General features: G+C 44.5%; 1 protein-coding gene across 1 annotated transcript; it reads right to left on the reverse strand.

Annotated features, from left to right (window-relative positions):
- Positions 1–1,099: 1,099 nt before the first annotated feature.
- LOC140483886 (caveolin-2-like) lies at positions 1,100–21,379 on the reverse strand. Its single transcript, XM_072582678.1, has 3 exons — positions 21,081–21,379; positions 10,734–10,921; positions 1,100–1,576 (listed from the first exon to the last, which is right to left on the reverse strand). The coding sequence occupies exons 1-3, from the start codon at positions 21,222–21,224 to the stop codon at positions 1,426–1,428; spliced, it is 483 nt and encodes a 160-aa protein (XP_072438779.1). The 5' UTR covers positions 21,225–21,379; the 3' UTR covers positions 1,100–1,425.
- Positions 21,380–24,484: the final 3,105 nt, after the last annotated feature.

Below are 24,484 nucleotides of genomic sequence, written 5' to 3' on the forward strand. Positions count from 1 at the left end.
ATGACTCTAAGTAACTCACCTCCTGACTCCCAAAGCTTGCCCACCATCGACAAGGCACAAGTGCTTTAATTGCTTAGATCTTTGAGTATAGGAGTTGGGATGTCAAGTTGAGGTTGTACAGGATGTTGGTGAGGCCTCTTCTGGAGGACTGTCTCAATTCTGGTCACCATATTATGGAAAGGATATTATTAAGCTAGAGGTGGTTCAGAAGAGATTCACCAGGTTGTCGCTGGGAATGGAGGGTTTGAGTTATGGGGAGAGGCTGGTTTTTCACTGAAGCGTAGGAGGTTGAGGGGTGATGTCATAGAGGTTTATAAAGTCACAAGGGGCATAGATAAGGTGAATGGCACATGTCTTTTCCCTAGGGTGGGGGATTTCAAGACTAGCAAGATATTTTTAGGAGAAAGGAAAGAGAGTTAAAGAAGACATGAGGGGCAACTTTCTTATACAGAGAGTGATTTGTGTGTGGAATGAACTTCCAGAGGAAGTGATGGATGCGTTGGACAGTTGCAACATTTAAAAGACATTTGGATAAGTACATGAACAGAAACAGTTTGAATGGGTATGGGACATGTGCAGGCAGATGAAACTAGTTTAGTTTGGGAAAATGGATTGTATCCACGGTTTGGACCAAAGGGTCTGTTTCTGTGCTGTATGACTGTAGGTGATCTTATAAAAGTGAACAATTAGAAGCTTCAAAGGAAAACAAAACATGGTTCAGGGTAAAAAGCAAGAACCACTATTTATTAAAAACAATTGAACTAAAGAATCATACAGCGTGGGTAGATGCCCATTCCACCGTTCCTGGCTCAGATGGATGAAAATGGCTACCTTTACCAGCAGAGTAGTACAGAGTTGAAAGGGATCACTTAAAAATATCGCTAGATGCTTCCATAAACAGCCAGGCGCCCGACAGCTGGGATACTATTACAGTATTTAAAGCAGCCAATGGGTTTGAGGTTACTCCCTGAGAAGCTTTAAGGACATTAAAAAGTTATAGATAGTTACTTAATCCAAAACAACAGCAAGCATTAAAGGAACTCTGGTTGAACAGGGTTGAGAGCTGCTGCAGATTTCCACTCAAAATAAAAATCACAACTTAACAAGCGCACTTTTGAGTTTATTTCAGAACATACAATGACTTATGATACAGCTGGACGCATTCCTTAATATTTATTCCAGCTTTGCCTGCAATAACATTTGCAGCAGTTAATACAAAAGAATTTCAAAGCTGCCATGGAAACCGAGCACTTTAAAATGGCTGACCCAGTTTGCGTATTGTGCACCTGTTCGAAAGAAGTCACGGCTTTGAATTTACAGCTCTGTACGAGTTCCTGTACAGCGATGGCACTGTGGTCAGAATGCTGATGTAGTATCCAGATTGTTAAATCAATTGGATCCAGCTACTCGCAATGAGGTGGAATTTTAATCGCGGGAAATGTGTAGGTTGATGCCACTGAAACATCTCCCCATACTCTCACAGCAAGGGGAAATGATCAGGTCCACAATACTCCCCCAGATGGTCTGAATGGAAGGCATGTTCATCATGAAGTTCTTGATACAGGGCATGACACACCTGGAAAGTAGTGACAAAATGCCAATATTATCATCAGAATATTAACGACTTGTGTTCATTATAGCAACAATTTACAGTAATAAGGATAGAAATTGCTGAAAAAGCTCAGCAGGTCTGGCAGTATCTGTGGAGAGAAATCAGAGTTAGTGTTTTGGGACCCTTCCTCAGAAGTACCATTCGTGGCACGCAAATGCCAGGCTATGACCATCGCCAATAAGAGACAATCTAACCATCGCCCCTTGACATTCAATGGTGTTACCATCACTGAATCCCCACTATCAACATCCTGGGAGTTATCATTGATCAGAAACTCATCGGGACTCACCGCATAAATGCAATGGCTACAACAGCAGGTCAGAGGCTAGGAATACTGTGGCGAGGAACTCACCTCCTGACTCTCCAAAAACTGTCCAACATCTACAAGGCACAAGTTAGGAATGTGCTAGAATATTCCCCACTTGCCTGGATGAGTGCAACCCCAACAATCACTCAAGATGCTTGACACCATCCAGGACAAAGCAGCCCACTTGATTGGTACTACATCCTCAAAAGTCCACTCCCTCCACCACCAACACTCAGTAGCAGTAGTATGTACTATCTACAAGATGCACTGCAGAAATTCACCAAAGATCCTCAGACAGCACCTTCTAAACCAACTTCCATCTAGAAGGACAAGGGCACCAGCAATATGGGAACATCACCACCTTCATATTCCCCTCCAAGCCACTCACCGTTCTGACTCGGAAATATATTGGCGTTCCTTCACTGTCGCTAGGTCAAAGTCCTGGAATTCCCTCCCTGGCGGCATTGTGGATCAACCTACAGCAGGTGGGCTGCAGAGGTTCAAGAAGCAGCTCACCACCACCTTCTCAAAGTCAACTGGGGACGGGCAATCAATGCTGGCTGGCCAGCATCCCATAAAATGAATAAAACAAAACGAAACTGAGGGAGTTTTCAGTTATAATGTGGAGGAGCCGATGTTGGATGGGGTGGACAAAGTTAAAAATCACACAACACCAGGTTATAGTCCAACAGGTTTATTTGGAAGCACTCACTTTCGAAGTGCTGCTCCTTCATTCACCTGACAAAGGAGCAGTGCTCCGAAAGCTAGTGCTTCCAAATAAACCTGTTGGACTCTAACCTGCGGTTGTGTGATTTTTAACCTTTCTCGGTTATATATCTCTTATGTAGTGAGTTACCCTTCAAGATATTATCAAAGAAGAATTGATGTCATGCCACATCACTGATCAAATGATGTGATCAAATGTAAGTGAAACAGCCTTGAAATAGGAAGAGAGAGAGAGGTGTCAAGCAGCAAAGTTTTTTTTAAGGAGGGAATTCCAGAATTTCTGGGCAACTGAGGCATGGCTGCCAATAGTGGAGTGATTCAATTCGGGGATGAGTGCAGGACCGGGCTGGAGATCTCAGGTGGTTGTACAGCTGAAGGAAGTTATACAGATAGGGAGGTTTATGCAATAGAGGGATTTGAAGATAAGGATGTGAGTTTGATATTTGAGACATTGCTGAACACTGAATGTCAGTGACCACAGAGGTGAGGGACAAACAGAATTTGATAATTGTTGGGATACAAAGTGTCTGGAGGGTGGAAGCCAGGGGACTATCTGAGAGTAAAATAGTACAGTTTAAAGGGAGCAAAAACATGGATGAAGGTTTCAGCAGCAAATAACCTGAGGTAAGAACAGTCCCTGATTTGGGAGATAGAGGTGATATCGAGTCAGAAGCTAATCTCAGGGTCAAATACGATGACAATACTGAGCAAGATTTATCTCTCAATCTACATTACTAATCCACTTATCGGGACATTATCACAATGCTGTTTATGGGATGTGCACAAATTGGCTGTTATGTTTCCTGCTAGAAGAGGGCTATAAATAGACCCAGAAGTTTGAGAAAGAATAGCTTATCAAGTTCTCAATCACACAATGTGCTCGCCTCTGCTTCCAATTAGCCCCACTCTAACTCAGGAATTTCCTCCAGTCATCTGCCCTGTGCTGTCCTCCAATTCTCGCCTCTTTAGAATCTCCAATTTTAAATTGGAGATTCAAATGGCACTGAAGCACACAATGTGCCAAGGTACTCTTTCACACCATTATCTCAAGCACCGCCTCAAAATCCATCCCTTTGACCATTAGAGTAGGATCAGAGGGCAGTGAACACTAAGGAGAGGAGGCAGAGTGAGTTGAAATGTACATTGAAATCCCAAGAAATGATGATATCATGAATTGACAGTGCCATTTTGAGTGACAGCATTGAAGCATTTTGACACATGCAGGTTCTAAAAATGGCTTTCAATCTCAAAACCATGGTGTCTAGCCCTGTGTCCCACCTCCCTTATGTTCCCTTATGTGTCATGGTATCTAATTCTGTTCGATAACACTCCTGTGAAATCTAAGTGGGAGGGATTCAAACAGGGAGATCCAGGAAACACAGGCAAATAGCACATTTCAGAGACTTTGAGTAGGGAAAGACGATTGAACACAGGGCAGTAAATTTTCAGAGACAGAGAGAGGTTAAGGATGGGGTTCTTGAGGGAGGTGAGATGACATTGGAATTGAAGGAGGAAGTACATCACAGGATGGGAGATAATAACCATGAGAGGCAAGGGAGGGCAATTGCCTGGTCAACTATTTAGTGGATAGGATTGAGAGAGCTGAAGATGAGTCACATGAACAAGGTGAACTCATGGGATTCCAGAGGGCAGATAAGAGCGGATTGAGAGAAGGGCGCAAGATCAGGCTGGGCTCAGAGAAATTAAAAGGAAGCTTGGTTTAGTCAGAAAGGGAAAGGATGGAAGTGGCTGAGGTAACTGATTGGATGGCCTCAATTTTAATGACAAAAACGAAAGGTGAATGTCACACACTAGTTATTGGGGGATGAGAGTAGAGGAGACAGGAAAGCAGTTTGTAGTGGTGGACAGAAGACAGAAATTATCTGCACTTTACAGGTTGTTTACCAGAGGGCAGAAAGATAGAACAGTCACTTATTTGGTCCATCTGTTCCAAGTGACCTAGGGCAGACATTTTTGCAGGAAGGGACATTAGAAGGAATCATGGTTGAGCATGGTGGGATGGGGGATGTGAGTGACAGTGAATTGCATCAAGATTACCATATCCCATTGACACAGTAGAAGTAGACAGCCTACATGAGATAGCCAGGTGGAGGGAGTGGCCATGGACACAGGGTAGGGGAGTTCATATGGAAGATGGGACTTAGAGTGGTCATTGCTGGGGGTGGGGCAGTGGACATGAAGTAGATGAATTAAGATGAATCTTAACATTTTGAACTGACAGTGCCAGTTGAATGAAGGCCTTTGAGCATCTGGAACCAGTTTCCTCATTTCCCCTTCCCCACCTCACCCCAGCTCCAAACTTCCAGTTCAGCACTGTCCCCATGACCTGTCCTACCTGCCTATCTTCCTTCCCACCTATCCACTCCACCCTCCTCCCTGACCTATCACCTCCATCCCCACCCCCACTCACCTATTGTACTCTATGCTACTTTCTCCCCACCCCCACCCTCCTCTCATTTATCTCTCCACCCTTCAGGCACTCTGTGTCTATTCCTGATGAAGGGCTTTTACCTGAAACATCGATTTTCCTGATCCTCGGATGCTGCCTGAACTGCTGTGCTTTTCCAGCACCACTCTAATCTAAAATATACAGAACTCTAAGCCCTTATGTGTGATCCTGTACCGATTTTGCATATGATGAAAAATTTACAACAACAGAAACTGATCATTTTCCCCAGTTAGTCTGCGCTGACATTTATCCTTCACATCAATCTCCTACGATACCTCATCCAACCCTTCAGTGTACGTTTCTATCACTTCTCCCTAATGAATATGTCTAGCTTCCTTTTGATAGTGCCATGCTTCCACCCCAGCCACTCCCTTAGCTGACCATTGGGTTACATTATACAGGCCAGTACAGTTCCCACTTCCAAGTGACCCCCATGTCATTCAGAACTTCCCTGTGATACTGTGTAGAAATGCAGTGTGGGGAGCAGTGTGATTTGCCTTGAGGCAAGACTTCTGCTATCTCACGAGTAAGCCCTTGTGGAGCCCTTATGCCAGCCAATTAGATGGCCAGCAACTCCACGGTGGTTGTAGCACCATCCAGCTTCAGTGGCCACTGCTGGAACTACAGGCAGTCTTCAGCACTGAGGAAGCCAGTTAAATCCAGAATCAGACAGCTCTTCAAGAGGTCAGGAGCATGAGTGGGGCAATGGGATCGAAGGTTTTAAGAGGCCGGGGAATGATTGCTCAGGGGAAACAACAACAGGGGAGGAGACTGAGAGGTTAACACTTTGCCTGACACCAGCCTGCTTAGCTAAAGCTTCCCATATCATATGGCATCCCCTGGCAGGGGTAGAATTCTGGGCAGTGGTGTGACGAGGCCCTTAGGCTGCCATCAATTGTCCAGCTAAGGACCTCAATAGGCCCAATGTAGGTGGGGCCTCCTGATGCCTGACCCATCCCATAAAATTTCACACACTTTGAATGGTTAAGTGAAGCAAGGCCACCTAATGGATGTCATTTCATGTCAGTGAAGGAACTTACTAAATCCAGTCTATGATAAAGAGGATACGCCTGACCTTCATAATGGATTTATTAACATCTAACTTATGTTTATGTCTCTTAGTTTTGAACTCACTCACAAGAGGAAACATCTTTTCAACTACCATATCATTTTTTTTATAATATCCATTCATTGGATGTGAGAATCATTGGTCAGGCTAGCATCCATTGTCTGTGGTGGTGGTGGTGGTGGTGAGGATGAAGGAAAGTGATGGCGATTTGCCTTCTCGAACTGCTGCATTCCATGTGCTGTAGCTACACCCACAATTCTGTTAAGGAGGGACTTTGAGGATTTTGACCCAATGACAGCGAAAGAACGGCAACATATTTTCAAGTCAAGATGGAGAGTGGCTTGGAGGGGAACTTACAGATGGTGGTGTTCCCATGTCCTTTGTCCTTCTAGATGGAAGTGGTCATGGATTTGGAAGGTGCTACCTCAGGTTAATTTCTGGGGAATTTTGTCATGAATTTCTGAGTGCATTGTGTGGATGGTACACTGCAGAGGGAATGAATGTTTGTGGACAGGGTACCAATCAAGCAAGCTGCTTTATCCTGGATGGTGTAATGCTTATTGAAGCTGCGCTCATTTAGCAAATGGGGAATATTCTATCACATTTCTAATCTGTGCCTTGCAGATGGTGGACAGGCTTTGGGGTGATAGGAGGTGAGTTACTCACTGCAAGATTGTTAGTCCCTGCTCTTGTAGCCACAGTATTTAAATGGCTAAACCAATTCAGTTTTTGGTCAGTGGTAACTCCAGGATGTTGATAGAAGGGAATTCAGTGATAGTAATACCATTGAATATTAAGGATCCAGATTTTCCCTTATTGGAAATCGTCATTACCTGACACTTGTGTGGTGTGAATATTACTTGCCACTTGTCAATTTAAAGCTGGATATGAGGTTATCATGAAGGTTGCATTTCTCAATTCACCTGAGGCTTAGTGATCTTCAGGTTAAACCATCACTAGGCATCCCTCTTTAATGACAGGGCAGCCCTATGGTCCTCTGGGACAATAGCAACTTTAGATTATCTTACCCATTGTCCTTACAATGTGACTCTTAAACAAAAAGCAAAGAAGCAATTAACAAGCTATGGCCTTATAAGTGCTGATCCTGTTGGAGTAATTAGTAGTTCATCTCCTACTAGCTAAATAGTTGAAATTATTTTTCATCTATAACCAACTGTTTTGGTGACATGAGATTGCAGTGATCTTGACTGTGTGGAAGTGGAATTCTCTCTATTTCTCTCCTCATTGTCTGTAAATACCATCCTTTGCACTTTCATGTACAACAGCAAGACTATCCAGGGAGATTCCCTGCCCATGACTGGGAACCCTGTCTGATTTTGCTGTTCCTCCTTCCCTGATTACGGTGACCATGACCAACCTCATCAAGATCAATTAAATTATAGGGATGGACCTGACATTCAATAATGCTATGGGATACTTCGTTTTAAATAGACCAATTTCCTAAGAGGTAAAGAATTAAAGGTGAACAGACATGGTTTGGAGAAATGGATGAATTCGGGAGAGAAATTATGAAGTACTTTTTCAGGCAGAAGGTCATAGAGATTTGGAACTCTCACCCCTACGGAGCAGTAAATGCGAAGTCAAGAGAGATTTTTAAAATTTAGTTCAAGTATCAAGGAGAAGATGCTTGCTAATCAGGCTGTTATGACACACTTCTGGAGCAAATGGGATTTGAACCTGGGCCTCCTGGCTCAGAGGGAGGAACACTCCAACTGTGCTGCAACAGCCCTATTAAGGGATGTAGACATAGCAGCTCACGTACAAAGTGAGGATGGCACATATTTTTAATCAACCTGTTCAGATATATTATGACACACCTCTGGAAGACTTAAACTGATGCCTCCTGGTCCAGAGGTGGAGTTATCACCATTCACTAGCCCTATCAAGAGATGTGGGGGTAATGATGTTCAATTGTTGATTTAACAGAATCGAGTACCTTTGATAGATTATAATGACTCTAGACAGAGTAGATAAAGAGAAACTGGCGGTGAGTTTGTGACCAGAGGACACCAGTTTAAATTAATCCACGGAAGAACGAACAACACCATCAGGAAACTCTTTCTCATGCAGGAAGTTGTTAGGATGCAGATTGCACTGTCTGAGAGTATGGTGACGGAATGGTCAATCATATATCAAAATATGTATTAAATGAAGAGAAAGATTTTATGAAAAGGAGAGAGTGGGGCAGTGAAATGTGTCAAGGGTGCTATGTTATTGCAGATCATTACTGTGATGCTCAGTGCCAAAACTCTTATGGGGGGGAATGGCTACCTGACAGTAGGCCGAACTGGTCCTCACCCTGAACAATTTCTCCTTTGAATCCTCCCACTTCCTCCAGACCGAAGGGGTAGCCATGGGCACACGTATGGGCCCCAGCTATGCCTGTCTCTTTGTTGGCTACGTAGAGCAGTTGATCTTCTGTAATTACACCGGCACCACTCCCCACCTCTTCCTCCGCTACATTGATGACTGCATCAGCGCCACCTCGTGCTCCCGCGAGGAGGTTGAGCAATTCATCAACTTCACCAACACATTCCACCCCGACCTTAAATTTACCTGGACCATCTCTGACACCTCCCTCCCCTTCCTGGACCTCTCCATCTCCATTAATGACGACCCACTTGACACTGAAATTTTTTACAAACCCACCGACTCCCACAGCTACCTGGATTACACCTCTTTCCACCCGACCTTTTGCAAAAATGCCATCCCGTATTCCCAATTCCTCTGCCTCCGCCGTATCTGCTCCCAGGAGGACCAGTTCCACCACAGAACACACCAGATGGCCTCCTTCTTTAGAGACCTCAATTTCCCTACCCACGTGGTTAAAGATGCCCTCCAACACATCTCATCCACATCCCGCACCTCTGCCCTCAGACCCCACCCCTCCAACCGTAACAAGGACAGAACGCCCCTGGTGCTCACCTTCCACCCTACCAACCTTCGCATAAACCAAATCATCCACTGACATTTCCGCCACCTCCAAAAAGGCCCCACCACCAGGGATATATTTCCCTCCCCACCCCTTTCCACCTTCAGCAAAGACTGTTCCCTCCATGACTACCTAGTCAAGTCCACGCCTCCCTACAACCCACCCTCCCATCCTGGCATCTTCCCCTGCCACCGCAGGAACTGTAAAACCTGCGCCCACACCTCCTCCCTCACCTCTATCCAAGGCCCTAAAAGAGCCTTCCACATCCATCAAAGTTTTACCTGCACATCCACCAATATCATCTATTGTATCCGTTGCTCCCGATGCAGTCTCCTCTACATTGGGGAGACTGGGCGCCTCCTAGCAGAGCGCTTTAGGGAACATCTCCAGGACACCCCCACCAATCAACCACACCGCCCCGTGGCCCAACATTTCAACTCCCCCTCCCACTCTGCCGAGGACATGGAGGTCCTGGGCCTCCTTCACCGCCACTCCCTCACCACCAGACGCCCGGAGGAAGAATGCCTCATCTTCCGCCTCGGAACACTTCAACCCCAGGGCATCAATGTGGACTTCAACAGTTTCCTCATTTCCCCTTCCCCCACCTCACCCTAGTTCTAAACTTCCAGCTCAGTAACTGTCCCCATAACTTGTCCGGACTTGTCCTACCTGCCTATCTTCTTTTCCACCTATCCACTCCACCCTCTCCTCCCTGACCTATCACCTTCATCCGCTCCCCCACTCACCTATTGTACTCTATGCTACTCTCTCCCCACCCCCCCCCACCCTCCTCTAGCTTATCTCTCCACGCTTCAGGCTCACTGCCTTTGTTCCTGATTAAGGGCTTTTGCCCGAAACATCGATTTCGCTGTTCGTTGGATGCTGCCTGAACTGCTGTGCTCTTCCAGCACCACTAATCCAGTATTTAGTTTCCAACATCCGCAGTCATTGTTTTTACCTTGTTGATTTTAACCCTACTGCGAATCCTCTTGCAAGGATGCCTGCCTTGAAGAAGTTTTCCTCCACTCTCTACAAGAATCTCAGGGAGTCCCTCTCCCACTGCAACTCCCAGGTCATTTCCTCTGCCCTGAAGCTCTTCAACCATGTCGTGAAACAAACTTGCTACCACAGCCACATTTGCTTCCTCAGTGCCTGCCTCCGTAACCAACTCATCCCACACGGACTCCGGACCACCTATAAACCAGCTGAGTTCAGACCCGAACAGGACAAACAGTATAGACTACAGATTCAAAAACACCAGCAACAGTTCTCCTTCAAGATCCTCCGCTCCACGCTTGCAGCAATGCGCCGGCACCTAACCTCTCTACAGTCAGCCCTGCCCCAGCTGAGGGCCACACTCTCTCAGAATTGCAAAGGACCCACTCTGTACTACATCCTCAGGAGAATTCATACTGTTAACTCACTGCCTACTTCACTCTCCATCAGAAGTCAACACCTTCAGAACAGGAGGGGAAGGAAATGGAAGGTGCCCATAAGTAAATTTGCAGAGTTGAATCTGTGCTCAATATTTGCAGCTGTTGAATGGGAAAATGTAAAATGTCACACTGACAACATTCAATTTTGATTTACACTCACCAGATATGCAGGCAGCTTAAAAGAGCGAAAATGAGTCCAGAGATTAAAGACACTGGCACAGCAAATATAAGTGAGATGATTCGATAGCACCATAACTTAGATACTTCAAACAATGCATCACTCCAAATCCAGACTTTGTCAAAACTATGCACCGAATCAGGCTCTGCAATCACATCTTCAAAGTTTACCTGTAAAGAAACAAAAATAAAGCAGGGTTCATTGAGGATCTACCTATAGCAAGGTAGAAATATACCTTCCATTCAGGCACTTGTCACTGATTCAAATCTTCTCCCACATTATTGCTGTCCGTACTCTCATGATATTATCTTGACCAGACCTTAAGAATATAGGGCCTCAGAGAAGGAATACACCATTTAGTCCTTCAAATCTACTCCTTTATTCAATAAAATCACGATTGATCTGGTTGTGGTCTCACCTCCACTTTCCTGCCTGCATGCCAAAACCCTGAAATCCCTTGCCTCTCAAAAATCTATTTTGTTCCAGCCTTGAAGAAATTCAGTGAGCAAACTCAGCTGTTTTCTGGGATCCACAGACCAATGACCCTCTGAGAGAACAGCATTTCTCCTCACCTCAGTCTTAAATGGGAGATTCCCTATGGTTAAATGTGTCCCCTAGTTGTTGTTCTTCCTCCAGGAGAAACAACCTCTCAGAATCCACCCTGTCAAGTAGTCACAGGATCTATTACAATAAGATCACCTCTCATTCTTCTAAACCCTCCCGCCCTCCTCCCCCCCCCCCCCCCCCCCTCAGTATAGGGCTAACCCAGGTAGAGGGCTAATCTGTGCAGTTTTTTTCCTGACCCCATGTGCTCCCTAACACCAACACTGCCTATATCCATCTCATTAATATTGTTTACTTACACCCTTCCAGTTAACATTGTAATCTTCATGCACATCTTTTATATCTCTATTTTCAACACCTAATATTCATCCTTGACTGTATTGCATCCTTCACCCTCATGGAACCACAATTTATCCAAAACTCTTCGGATCATCGCTTTGCACCAAATCTCATTCCACTGATCCCTCCCACATTCTCTGATCTGCATTAGCTTCCAATTTCCCAATACTTCAAAGTAACATTTCAATTCTTGTATTTCAATCCATCTGAAGATTTCCTTATCTACTAACCTATTCCATGCCGACACCCCTTTCAGCCTCTCTGTTCCCTCTGGTCATGGCTCTTTTGTATATTGCCCGTTCGTTTGCCCAAGCATTGGCTATTTATCAAAATCTAACACTCTCATATTCCCTCCATTAACCCTTTAGCCTCATCATCTTAACCCCTGCAACTCATGACTAAAGATTCAGCCACCACTTTGAGTATCATCTTCTTTGGTGAGCAAGTATTTTACCTTAATCTTTTGTGAGATTGGGACATTTTTAAGTCAGTAAATGTGTTACATGAACGTGAGCTGTTGTGTTATTAAGAAAAGGGTGTGGAGGCATTGGAAGGGTGGAGCGATGATTAATAAGGATGGCACCAGAACGTGTGAGTAAGTTTATCAGGAAAGGAGTGATTGGATTAGGGTGGTCTTTAAGATTCTGAAAATTCTGACAATGACCATATCTTTCTGTGGGAGACACCATAACTTCTTTCATCTCCTTCCCTCTTATAGTGTTTTAGCTAGATAGTGTACTTGCTTACATCTTCAAGGAATATCACTGCACACCAAATACGTCTGACCAGGATACTGTTTGCTGTCAGTATATTAGAAGGATGTGTAGGCTGACAATCAAATAGTTGGCCACATTCAAAATATATCATCAAGTTCTAAAGGGGTCTTGAACCCAAAGTTTCTGACTAAGAGGTATCACCATGTCCCAAGACTTCCAGGTCACAACTGAAAGGTCATAAATACAGGCCAGTCACCAGAAAACCCAATCAGAAATTCAAAATGAACCTGAAAAGTGAAAAGAATGTGGAAATCACTAACACTGGGAGTAATTGAAGAGAATAGTACAGATGCACTTAAGGGGAAGTTTGGCAAACAATTAAGAGAGAGGGGAATCAAGGTTTATGAAGGCAGATAAAAGTGAGAAAAGGTAAGAGGAGAGGAGTGCAATATAAACACTATCTTGGACTGATTGAGCCAAAAACATTGTTCTTGTGCCATGTGTAATGTCATGGAATCCCATGCAAGAGGCTACAGCATGAACTGTCCTTCCAAAGCTATAGCACTGATTACATGGTGAGCTTCCATTCACCCACGGGAATGTATCACGACCAATCCATAAATTATCATTTGCTGCTAATGTGCTCAGATGGCATTCCAGGGTCTGCTATTTTCGAGGGAAGCATTACCCCATTTAAAATACATGCTTTGCTGCTGTATTAAAATAGCATGCAGAGAAATGTCACGCCAGCCTGTTATGTACCCATCCTGTAGTATCACCAAAACCAACTTCCACCTCAAGTCTTCGACTTTCTGTATGCTCTGGGTGGAAAGACTCAATATTCTGCTTAGAGGGAATGGGCAAAATGCTGCTGTAATTCCAAATGCTGGACAAAACCCCACAGTGTTTTGGCATGTGTCACTGCTTTGATGGTATTTTCTATCTCCCAAGCAGAAAGCATTTCTGTTCACTTTTTGTAAGGTGCAGTAGGAGTGAGAAGGGTTAAATACAGAGTTTTTATTCATTCGTGGAATATGGCAGTCACTAGCTAGGCCAGCATTAATTGCACATCCCTAAATGAGCTTGAGAATATAGTGGTGAGCTGCCTTCTTAAACTGCTGCAGTACTTAAGGTGGAAGGACACCTACAATTCCATTAGGAAGCAAGATCCAGGATTTTGATCCAGCAGCAGTGAGGGAATGGTGATATATTTCCACACATCAAGATGGCGGGTGGCTGGGAGGGGAAGTTGCAGTGTTCCCATGTATCAGCTGCCCTTATCATTCTGCATAGTAAAGATTGCAAGTTTGGAAGGAAGTGTTGGAGGAGCGTTGGTGAGTTACTGTGGTGTAGTGTTTCTTGTAGATGGTACACACTGCTACCACAATGCCTTAGTGGTTAAGGGAGGGAATGTTGAAGGTGGTGGATGTGGTGCCAATCAAGTGACCTGGTTTGATGTGGATGGCGTCAAGCTTCTTGAGTGTTATCAGATCTGCATCCATCCAGGCAAGTGGGGAGTTTGATATCACACTCCTGATTTATTTTTATATAACCATGATTGAAGGCATTGCTGGCTGGGCCAGCACTTACCCATCAGTAGTTACACTTGAGAAGGTGGTGTGAGCTGTTTTCCTGAACACTACAGTCTATTTAGTACAAGTGGATCCATAATGCTATTATGGTGGGATTTAAGACCATAAACCATAAGACCAAAATTTGGCCATTGAACTCATCAAGTCTACTCTACCACTCAATCATGACTAATGTGTTTCTCAATCTCATTCACCTGCCTCTCCTCATAACCCTTGATCCCCTTACCAATCAAGAACCTATCTATCTCTGTCTTAAATACATTCAATGACTTGGCCTCCACAGCCCTCTGTGTCAATGCATTCCACAGATTAACCACTCTCTGACTGAAGAAATTCCTCCTAAACTCAGCTGTAAACTCTGAGACTGTGCCCTCAGGCCCTAGTCTCTCCTACCAATGGAAATATCTTTTCCATATCTACTCTATCCAGAGCTCTCAGTATTCTATAGGTTTTAATCAGATTCCCCCTCGTTCTTCTGAACTCCATTGAGTATACACCTAGAGTCCTTAACTGCTCCTCATATAACAAGCCTTTCATCCCTGGGATCATTCTTGTAAACCTACTCTGGACACCCTCCAATGCCAGTACATCCTTCTTTAGATTCGGAGCCCAAAACTGCTAAAAAAATAATCAAAATACAGTCTGACTAGAACCTGAAACAGCCTCAGCAATACATCTCTGCTCTTGGATTCTAGCCCACTTGAAATGAATGGTAATATTACATTTACCTTCCTAACTGCCTAACCTGTATGTTAGAGGAGAGGGTAGAGTTGAGGAAATGTGAAGTAAAAAAAGATTCTGTTGGGAATTATGTACAAGCCTCCTAACAGTAAAAGAATCCTGAACTAGGACTACCAAGTCACTTTATGCTTCAGATTTCTGAAGCCTTTCCCCAGTTAGAAACTAGCCCACATTTCTATTCTTCCTGCCAACGTACATAACCTCATGTACCTCACACCTGCCCACACTGTGTTCCATCTGTCACTTCTTTGTCAACTCTCCTCACCTGTTTAAGTCCTTCTGCAGCCTCCCCACCTCCCCAACACTACCTGGTCCTCCACCTTCCTTTGTTTCATCCACAAACTTAGCAACAATGCCTGCAGTTCCTTCATCCAGATCGTGACTATATAATGTGAATAGTTGCGGTCTCAACACTGACTCCTATGGAACTCCACTAGTCACTGGCTGCCATCATGAAAAAGACCAACCTTAGCCCTACTCTCTGCCTTCTGCCAGTCAGCTAATCCTCTATCCATGCCAGTACCTTGCTCTGAGCACCATGGGTTCTTATTTTATTTAGCAGCCTCCTGTGCGGCACAGCGTCAAAGGCCTTATGGAAATCCAAATAACTCACATCCACTGGCTCCTTGCTCATTTGTCTAACTTGCTCATTACCTCCTCGAAGAATTCTAACAGATTATTCAGGCATGACCTCCCCTTGACAAAGCTTTGCTGACTCAGCACTATTTTACTATGCACTTACAAGTATTCCTCAATCTCATCCTTAATAATGGGTGCGAAAATCTTACCAACTGATGTCAAGCTAACCAATCTATAACGTCTTGTCTTCTACTTCCTGCCCTTTTTTAAACAGGGGTGTTATATTACACGTTTTCTAGTTCTCTGGGACCCTCCTTAACTCCAATGATTCCTGAAAGATCATCGCTGATGCCTCTAGGATGTCCTGAACTATCCCCTTTGGAACTCTGGGGTGTAGTCCATCTGGTCTGGGTGATTTATCCACCTTTAGACCTTTCAGCTTCCACAGCACCTTCTCCTTAGTGATGGCCACTGGATCACCTCTGCTCGCTGACTGTCTTGAAGTTCTGGTATGCTGCTGTTATCTTCCAACATGAAGACTGATGCAAAATACCTATTCAGTTCCTCTGCCATTTCTTTGTCCCCTATTACTACTTCTCCAGCCTCATCTAAGATTGATCTTGCTTTTTGCGCACCTCCTTTGCAACCGTGACCTTGTATTCCTCGCTCTGGTCAATCACCCTATGATCTGCCAATACTGAATGTAAAACAAAGTTTTTAACTCTACAGAGGAACCTCAATTATCCGAAGGACACAGGCGGGGTGTATTTCGTTCGGTTAGTCGAATTCCGCATAATCGAAGGCCAGATAACATTGTTTAGCCAAGCATCGACACCTTACGGTCTTGCCAGATAATCTGATATTTGAGGTTCCTCTGTACTTAGATCTTTGTGACAATAACAAATTATATCAAATCAAATCATATTTTGGCAGTCTAATGTCCACTCTTGCCTTTCTCTTAACTTTTATAAATCTAAAAATATTCATGCAATCTTCTTTTTATATTACTGGCTAGCTTACCCTCATATTTCATCTTCTTCCCCCTTATTGCTTTGTTAGCTATTGTCTGCTGGTTCTTAAAGGCTTCCCACTGATCTTCATCACACTGTATCCTTTATCTTTTGCTTATATGCCGATCCTCCTTTCCCTTGTCAGCCACGGTTGCCTCAACCTCCCCTTTATATGTTTCCTTCTTCCTTGGGAAGAATTTCTCTTGTGCCTCCCAAATTACCCCAAAAAAACTCCTGCCATTGCTGCTTCAACGCCTTCCCTGCTCGGGTCCCCTTCCAATCAACTCTGGCCAACTCCTCCCTCATGTCTTTGTACTTACCTTTCCTCAATTGTAATACAATTACATCTTCAGCTTCTCCCTCTGAAACTGCAGGATGAGTTCTCTCATATTATGGTCACTGCCCCCTATTGGTTCCTTCACCTTAACCTCCCAATTAACTCTGCCTCATTACACATCACCAAATCCAGAACTGCCTATTCCCTAGTGAGCTCCGCCACAAGCTGCTCCAAAGAAACCATCATGCAGACATTCCATAAATTCCTTTTCTTGGGATCCACTACCAACCAGATTTTCCCAGTCGAGAGTGTAGTGCTGGAAAAGCACAGCAAGTCAGGCAGCATCCAAGGAGCAGGAGATTCAATTTTTCAGGCATAAGCCCTTCATCAGGAATGATGTAGTGTTTCCTGATGAAGGGCTTATGCCCGAAACGTTGATTGTCCTGCTCCTCTGATGCTGCCTGACCTGCGGTGCTTTTCCAGCACCTCAACTCTTGACTCTTATCTCCAGCAGTGCTCATTTTCTCCTAGTTGATTTTTCCAGTCCCCCTGTATATAGAAGGTCCCCATGATTATCATAATAGTGCCTTTCTTACATGCCTTTTCTATCTCTTGATTCGTTTCTGCCCAACATCCTAACTACTGCTAGGAGGCCTGTACAGCAGCATCTTATTGCTTCACGGTTCCTCAAGTCGACACACGTAGATTCTACACTTTCTGACTCTATATCACTCCCTGTAATCGATTTAAATTCATTTCTTACTAACAAGTCCACCTTCTCTGTCCATCGGTCTGTCCTTTCCATAGAATGTATACCCTTGGATATTTATTTCGCAGCCTTGATCCCCTTTCAGCTATGTATCTGTGATACCCCAAACATCAACATCAATTTCAATGTGTACTATCACCTTGTTTCGTACACTGTGTACATTTAAGTACAACACCCTGCATTGACTGTAACCCTCCTCATAGGTGTCCCCTTAACTGCTGTGCCTGAAGTTAGATTTCTGAGCCTTTTCTCATCCTTTGTCCTTTTACTTGTTCTGGGAACTTTAAAAAAAACCTCTGCTTAGCCCTCCCCCTGCAACAGTAAAGGGATGTGACACGTTTCCAAGTCAGGATGGAGGGTGGCTTGGAGCGATGAGACATGTTTCTTGTAAATGATGCACGAGGTTTGGGGAGTCAGGCGGTCAGTTACATGCTGCAGAATCTCTAGCCTCTGAACTGCTCTTGTCTCTACACTACTTATAATATCTAATCCAGTTCAGTTTCAGGTCACAGTGCCATTAGCGAGGGAGTTCCAGGATTTTGACCCAACAACATTTAAGGAACAATGATATACTTCCAAGTCAGGATGGTGAATGCCTTGGAAATGGTTCTTTAAGATGGTCGTGTTCTGATGTTTCTGCTGCCCTGTCCTTCTGCATGGTAGAAGTTGCAAATTTGGAATCTGCAGTTGGTGACTTACTGTAGTGAACCTTGCAGATGGTACATACCGCTACCACAGTGCCTTGCTGGTGAAGGGAGTGAATGTTGTTGATGGATAGGATGACAATCCAGCAGGCTTTATCCTGGAGGACATCAAGCTTCTTGAGTGTCATTGGAGCATCCAGGCAAGTGGACAGTATTCCATCCCACTCCTGAATATTTTTATTATACTCATTAGATGTAGGCATTGCTGGCTGCACCAGCATTTATTGCCCATTGCTTGGATGTTGTTAGTGGAGGATTCAGCGATCGTAATGCTATTTAACATCGAGTTAGATTTGCTCTTGTTGAGATGGCCATTGCCTGAGTCTGTGATGATTGATCTCCAGCCACTTTATTTTGTGCGACTTATAACTCCAACCAGTGTAGCGTTTTCGCCCAATTCCTATTGACTCCAGTTTTGCTAGGGCTCCTGGAATAGCTAAACAGGGGCGTGGTTAGTTCTGGAGTACTATTGCCAGATAAGACCTCAGTTTGAGTTTTGTGTACAGTTGTGGGCACCATATTGTAACAAGGATGTTAACGCATTGGAAAAAGTATAGGAGCAGTTTGCAAGCATGGTTCCAAGGATGAGAAACTTCAGCTCTGAGGACAAATTGATAAACTTGGGTCCATTCTCCTTGGAGAGCAGAAGGCTAGGAGGGGTACTGATTGAGATTTTCAAAAATAATGAATGGACTAGGCAGAATATCACAGTATTACTACAGTGTGGAAGCAGGCCATTCAGCCCATTGAGTCACACACATCTCCAAAGTACATTCTACTCAGACCTATAAACTTGTATTTCCCATAGCCAATCCACCCAATCTCCACATCTTTGGACTGTGGGAGGAAACCAGAGCACCAGGAGGCGAACACAGGGAGAAAATGCCAATTCCATACAGACAGTCATTAAGGCTGGAATCAAACCCAGGTCTCTGGCACTGTAAGGCAGCAGTGCTAGCCACTGAGCCACCGTGCCACCCAGAGTACTTAGGGAGAAATATTTCCCACCTGTTCAAACAAACAATATAAGGGAGAATAGCTTTAAAACAGTGTGCAAATGAAGCAAGGGTGATGTGGGAAAAAATGTTGTCAGTTGGTTAGTAGTTGAAATATGGAATACAATGCCGAGAAGTGTGGTGGAGGCAGATCAAATTGAGGCATTCAAGAGGGTTGGATGATTATTTGAACAAAAGTAATATGCAAAGATCTCGGGAGAAAGCAGGAGATTGGCACTAGGTAATGATGCTTATTTGAAGAGCTGGTGCAGATACGATGGGACAAATGGCCTCCATCTACACTGTAGGCTTCTGTGACTCAATGAATGTTGCCGGGGCCCCATGGTCTTTCCAATATCTGGGGCCTTCAGGCGTTCCTTGATATCCCTGGGAGTGAATCGAATTCACTGAAGACTGGCATCTATGATTCTGTGATCTCAGGAGGAGGCTGAAACAGATCATCCACCCAGCACTCCTGGCTGCAAATGAATGCAAATATTTCAGTCTTGTCCTTTGCACTGATGGGCTGGACTATCAGATCATTGAATATGGGGTTATTTGTGGAGAACAATCCTCCAATGAGGTTTGAACTGAAACTCTCTGGATTATAAAACCAGTCCTCACGATGACCCTCATAGTGACATACCCACTACACTGCTCTGCCTCACTACCTTAGCACTTTGTTTAATCCCTTTCATGGAGTAAGCAACTTCACAGTAGAGGAAGGAGCCCTATACAAGAATAGGGATGGAAGACTCAGATAAATTTATTAGAGAGCTTTTGAGGCTGTTTCTCAAGGTGGAAATAGAAGTTGATGGCATAAATGATTTAAAGGGTGGGAATTCCTGAGTCTCACCTCATTGTGGGGTGGTTTAATCTTATTTTCCGATCTGATTTTAATTAAATGAAAGACTTATAAACCTGGAGTTGATAAGGGCAACTTTATCATGCTCATTGTATGAAATACCTCATAACATGAATCTCATAGACACAAGTTTTAGAAATACAAACTCAAAAATCTCTGTAAAACATAGAAACATAAAAACATAGAAGTTTGAGTAGGCCATTCAACCCCTCAAGCCTGCTCCAGCATTCAATATGATTATGGATGATCATTTAGCACCATATACTTATTCTGCCAACTTTCCATATCCCTTTAGCAGTAAGACCTCTCCTTGAGAACACAAAATGTTTTGGCCAGAACCACTTCCTGTGGTAGTGAATTCCACAGGCTCACCACCCTCTGGTCCTAGCTGCAAAAATGATTCAGCTTCCTCCTGCCCCAAAACATGTTCACATCTCATCGGAAAGACAACGTCTCCCTTTGGCCCTGCAGTGCAAGGTCAGCCTTGCCTTTTGTGCTCAGACCTAAAACGAGACTGGGACCTCAGATCTTACCCGGGCAGGTCCCACTGAGTCACAGCACAGTGATTGGCTACTTCCCATTCACCTTGGTCCTACAAACTGACACCTGATTGCCAAAACCCTTCCTCCATAACTCCACAAGGGGATTTAAAGTGCAGTATCTGGCTGCATACATAAACGATTGCATTGAGTGGGTCTTTATGGATTGTTTCCTGCACACAATATGGACTGTGTCACTGAATGACAGCACCAAATTGTTGATGCTGGGTGGAGCTCCTGCCAAACCTCTTCTGCCCTCCCCAGTGAGCAAAGGACAATTGTCCAGTGAATTGTTATTTTAGTTGCAAGGCACAATGAGAGGACTAGGCTCAGAGATCAACTGGAGAGATGTCGGAAATGTTCAATATGAAACATGGTGCCCAGGCAAGAGGGAGGACCTGGATGAGCTGGATGAAGCTCTGTGCTCGATTTTGCTTCTGTTAAAAATAGACCACAACTGGGGGCGGGAGGTGGGGTTTCAGAAAATGCACCCTTCATTGACAAGCCATGCAGAGGGGTTTTGTTTTGTAAACATACAGTCATCTGCTCCAGGTTTCTGCAAGGGTCCTGCACTCTGTTGATTGAAACGTTTCAGCTCTGCCTGAACGTTGCTTACGATACGGGGTAAGAGCCTTTTACCTTTAAGTGGGCATTGATGCCTCTGGGGTCCCGGTCTTCCAGCGACGAGGGCTGCCCCTTGGGCACCTGAACACTTTGATCTGGCTCCCCTTGCCCCTCACCGAGGTCGACTTTGGTCTCATTCAAGTGTTCACCCGCGAGCATGCTTACACATCCGACGGCAGAGCTGGGGCTGTCAGGGCAGGAGGGCTACAGAGCAACAGCGGCAGCGGCACGGGTGTGGCCAGAGGTCTGATTGAAGTTGCAGATGCTGCAGACCCAGCCCATGTAAATCTATCGCTCCCGCAGACAGCCTGCGCTATGTGATCGGCCTGACACTGGCATCAGCTGTTCTCAAAAGCAGTGAAGAATATTCTGCCTCTGACATACCGGGGAAAGGAATGCCTGATTGCCTCTGCACCAATGGCAGCCAGCTTTTGCACTTTCAGACCAGCGCTGAATAAATCCCAATTGTTTTGAGAGGTGAACAAATTCTCTCACTAAATATAGACATCTTCCTTCAGATGCTAATGAAACTCGGAGCAAATTGTGACAGGGTGCAATATTCCAACAGTTAAACACTCCTGTAACATTACACCCGGCTTATAACTTTCCCATAGTTTCTCAGTCCCACCCCACCACTGATTCTATTTATTGGCTGTTGCCCTATTTATTACCTTTAAAGGGGCATTCAGTTTAAACGGGTTCTGCACTTAAAGGGGTGCTAAGTTTGAAGGGCAATGCTTTTAAAGGAGTACTGTTTTTAAAGCGACGCTGTCTTTAAAGTTGGACTGAGTTCAAAGGGACACTGTCTTTAAAGAGATATTGAGCTTAAAGGGGCACAGTCTTTAAGGTAGGATTGAAGCAAAATAATGTGGATGATAGACCCTGAAATAAAAACAGAAGTGCTGGAGAAACTCAGCAGCTCTGACAGCATCTGTGGTAAGAGAAACAGATAACGTTTTGAGTCCAAAGGCTCTTATTTGGAATCGAAGGAGGTGGAATAAAATGGTTTTTATGCTGTTGATAAAAGGGACAGGAGGAACAGTGGGGGCGCTCAGGGTAAAATACAAAGGTAGTGGTACTGGTGGTAAAGGATGGATTGAGATTTAAAATAGCAGCACAGCTTTGCAAAAGTAAAGCCAACAAGACACAAGAGGATGGCATGTGCGTGTGTGTGTGTGTATGCCTGCCCGTGCATGAATGTTTGTGTGTGTGGGGGCGGTAGTTTTGGAGAGGTTGTTAAAATCAAAATGCAAAACAGTATTCATGCTCTGAATTGAACTTATTATCACTTTGAACTTTAAGATTTGCCAGCACGTTCCCAGGAATGAAGGTTTTAACTCATAAGGAGAGGCCAAAACTTTTTTTACTGGAGCACAGGAGATTGAGATGTTACCTTATCGAGGTTTATATGGTAATGAGGGGCATAGAAAGGATGAATGGCAGAGGTTTTTTCCCTGGAGGGATTTCAAGACCAAAGGAGATATTTTTAAGATGAGAGGAGAAAGATTTTAAAAATATACGAGAGGTAATTATTTTACACAGAGAGTGGTTGGTGAGTGGAATAAACTTCCAGATGAACTGATGGATGCAGGTACAGATACTTGGAGGGATACAGGCCAAGCACAGAGACTAGTTTAGTTTGGGATTATGGTTGGCATAGACTGGATGGACCGAAGAGCCAGCTTCCATGCTGGATGATTCGAAAACCCTTCCTTTAACTTGCCCAGCCCTGACTTCATTCTCAAACCTGCTGATAAAGAGGTTTGCTGTTATTGTCTGCCATACTAACCTCCAACTGAAAGAGGCTGGGATCCAACTCTCAGATCCATCCTCCTATGTCCCCTTGGACCACAGCCCCCCCCCCCCCCCCTCCCACCCCCCACCCACTATTGAACATCAGGCTGTAGTTTCCAGGACTATCACTGGCCTCATCTCCTCTGGACATATCCCCTCCACAGCTTCCATCTCATAGCTCCCCAATCCTTTATATCCCACTTCTACTTCTTTTCCAAAACCCCCACACGGGACTGACCCATTGCTCCAGCCTGTCCCTGTCCCAGTGAACCTATTTCTTCCTTTCTTGACCGTTTTCTTTCTCCCCTTGCACAGTCTCTCCCCACTCACATTTCAGATTATTTTGGCTCTCTACGCAGTTCCATTCCCACCAGTCTCTGCATTCAGAGGATCGTATTCTTCCATTAACATCACTTTCAGCATGAGGATACCACCAGATACATCTTCCTCTCCTCCCCTCCCAACTGTCAGTGTTCCTCAGGAACCATTCCTTCTGCGACATCCTGGTCCACTCCTCCACTTGTCTGTTCACCTCCTCCATCCTCATTATCCAAAGTCCCTGTCGTGATTGGAATGCAGTCAGCCAGCTGGACCTCATAGAATATGAGTTCCATGATTAGGGCTGTTAATCTGGTCCAATCAGGGAGCCCTGGCTGATATAAAAAGGGGAGCATCGGGGATACTGATACTCTGGTGCCTGACTCTGTATGAGGCAGCATGGTCAAGGATTGTTCATCTGTAAATAAAGGGTGACTTGGTGATGGCACACTGGCCTCTGTGGAGTTATTTCAGTGGTGACGAGAGTAAAGCACCCTCCTGAAACAGCTCCCTTGCAACAATTGAGTGGGATAAGCATTTTCTTACATCATGCCATTGTTTGGGAAGCTCGACACATTCTACCCTGCCATTGAGGACTCAGCCCAGCATGTGGAAAGAATGCTTTTTTTTTCCAGCCAGACAATAAGTAAGGCAGAAAAGCAACATAATTTTCCTGACTGCTTGTGCAGCTGCAGCTTTTTCTGTCATTAGGAGCCTAACTTTCCCTGAGGCACTGGATACTAAAACTTTCAAGAATTGACTTACATAGTTGAGGAACACTGAGAGAATTGGGATATCGTTCAAAAGCATTTTTCCAAGGCAAGCTTTTGCCTAAGAAGGGAAAGATGTGTGTTCAAGGCCCCCAAGTAACCTACTTGGACTACAGAGAAAGATAAAGTGAAAGCAAGTGACTGACCTAAGCTCCCACATCTGTCAAAGAGCTTAGGTCATTTCTTGGCCTGGTAAATTATTACAGAACATGGTCTCCATCCTGGCTCCTTTGCATCAACTCCTAAAAAATGATCAACCTTGGAAATCGTCACATAAACAAGCCCTAGCTTTCCATGAAGCAAAGAAGCAGTGATCATGCTTTCAGGTATTGGCACACTATGATCCCAAGAAAGATTTGGTACTGACATGTGACACCTCACCTTAGAGTCTAGGAGGCCAAATAGCGAATGTAGATGCACTAAGCTGCTTCCCAATGGCAGATACACCACCGGTGGTGCCGCAGTTGGAACAGTCTATATTGGTATTAAATTTTCTGAATGCACCCCCAGTCACAGCTGACAATATCACACTTTGGT

Source organism: Chiloscyllium punctatum, chromosome 12 (genome assembly GCF_047496795.1).
Source record: "Chiloscyllium punctatum isolate Juve2018m chromosome 12, sChiPun1.3, whole genome shotgun sequence".
In the NCBI taxonomy this organism is placed as follows: domain Eukaryota; kingdom Metazoa; phylum Chordata; class Chondrichthyes; order Orectolobiformes; family Hemiscylliidae; genus Chiloscyllium; species Chiloscyllium punctatum.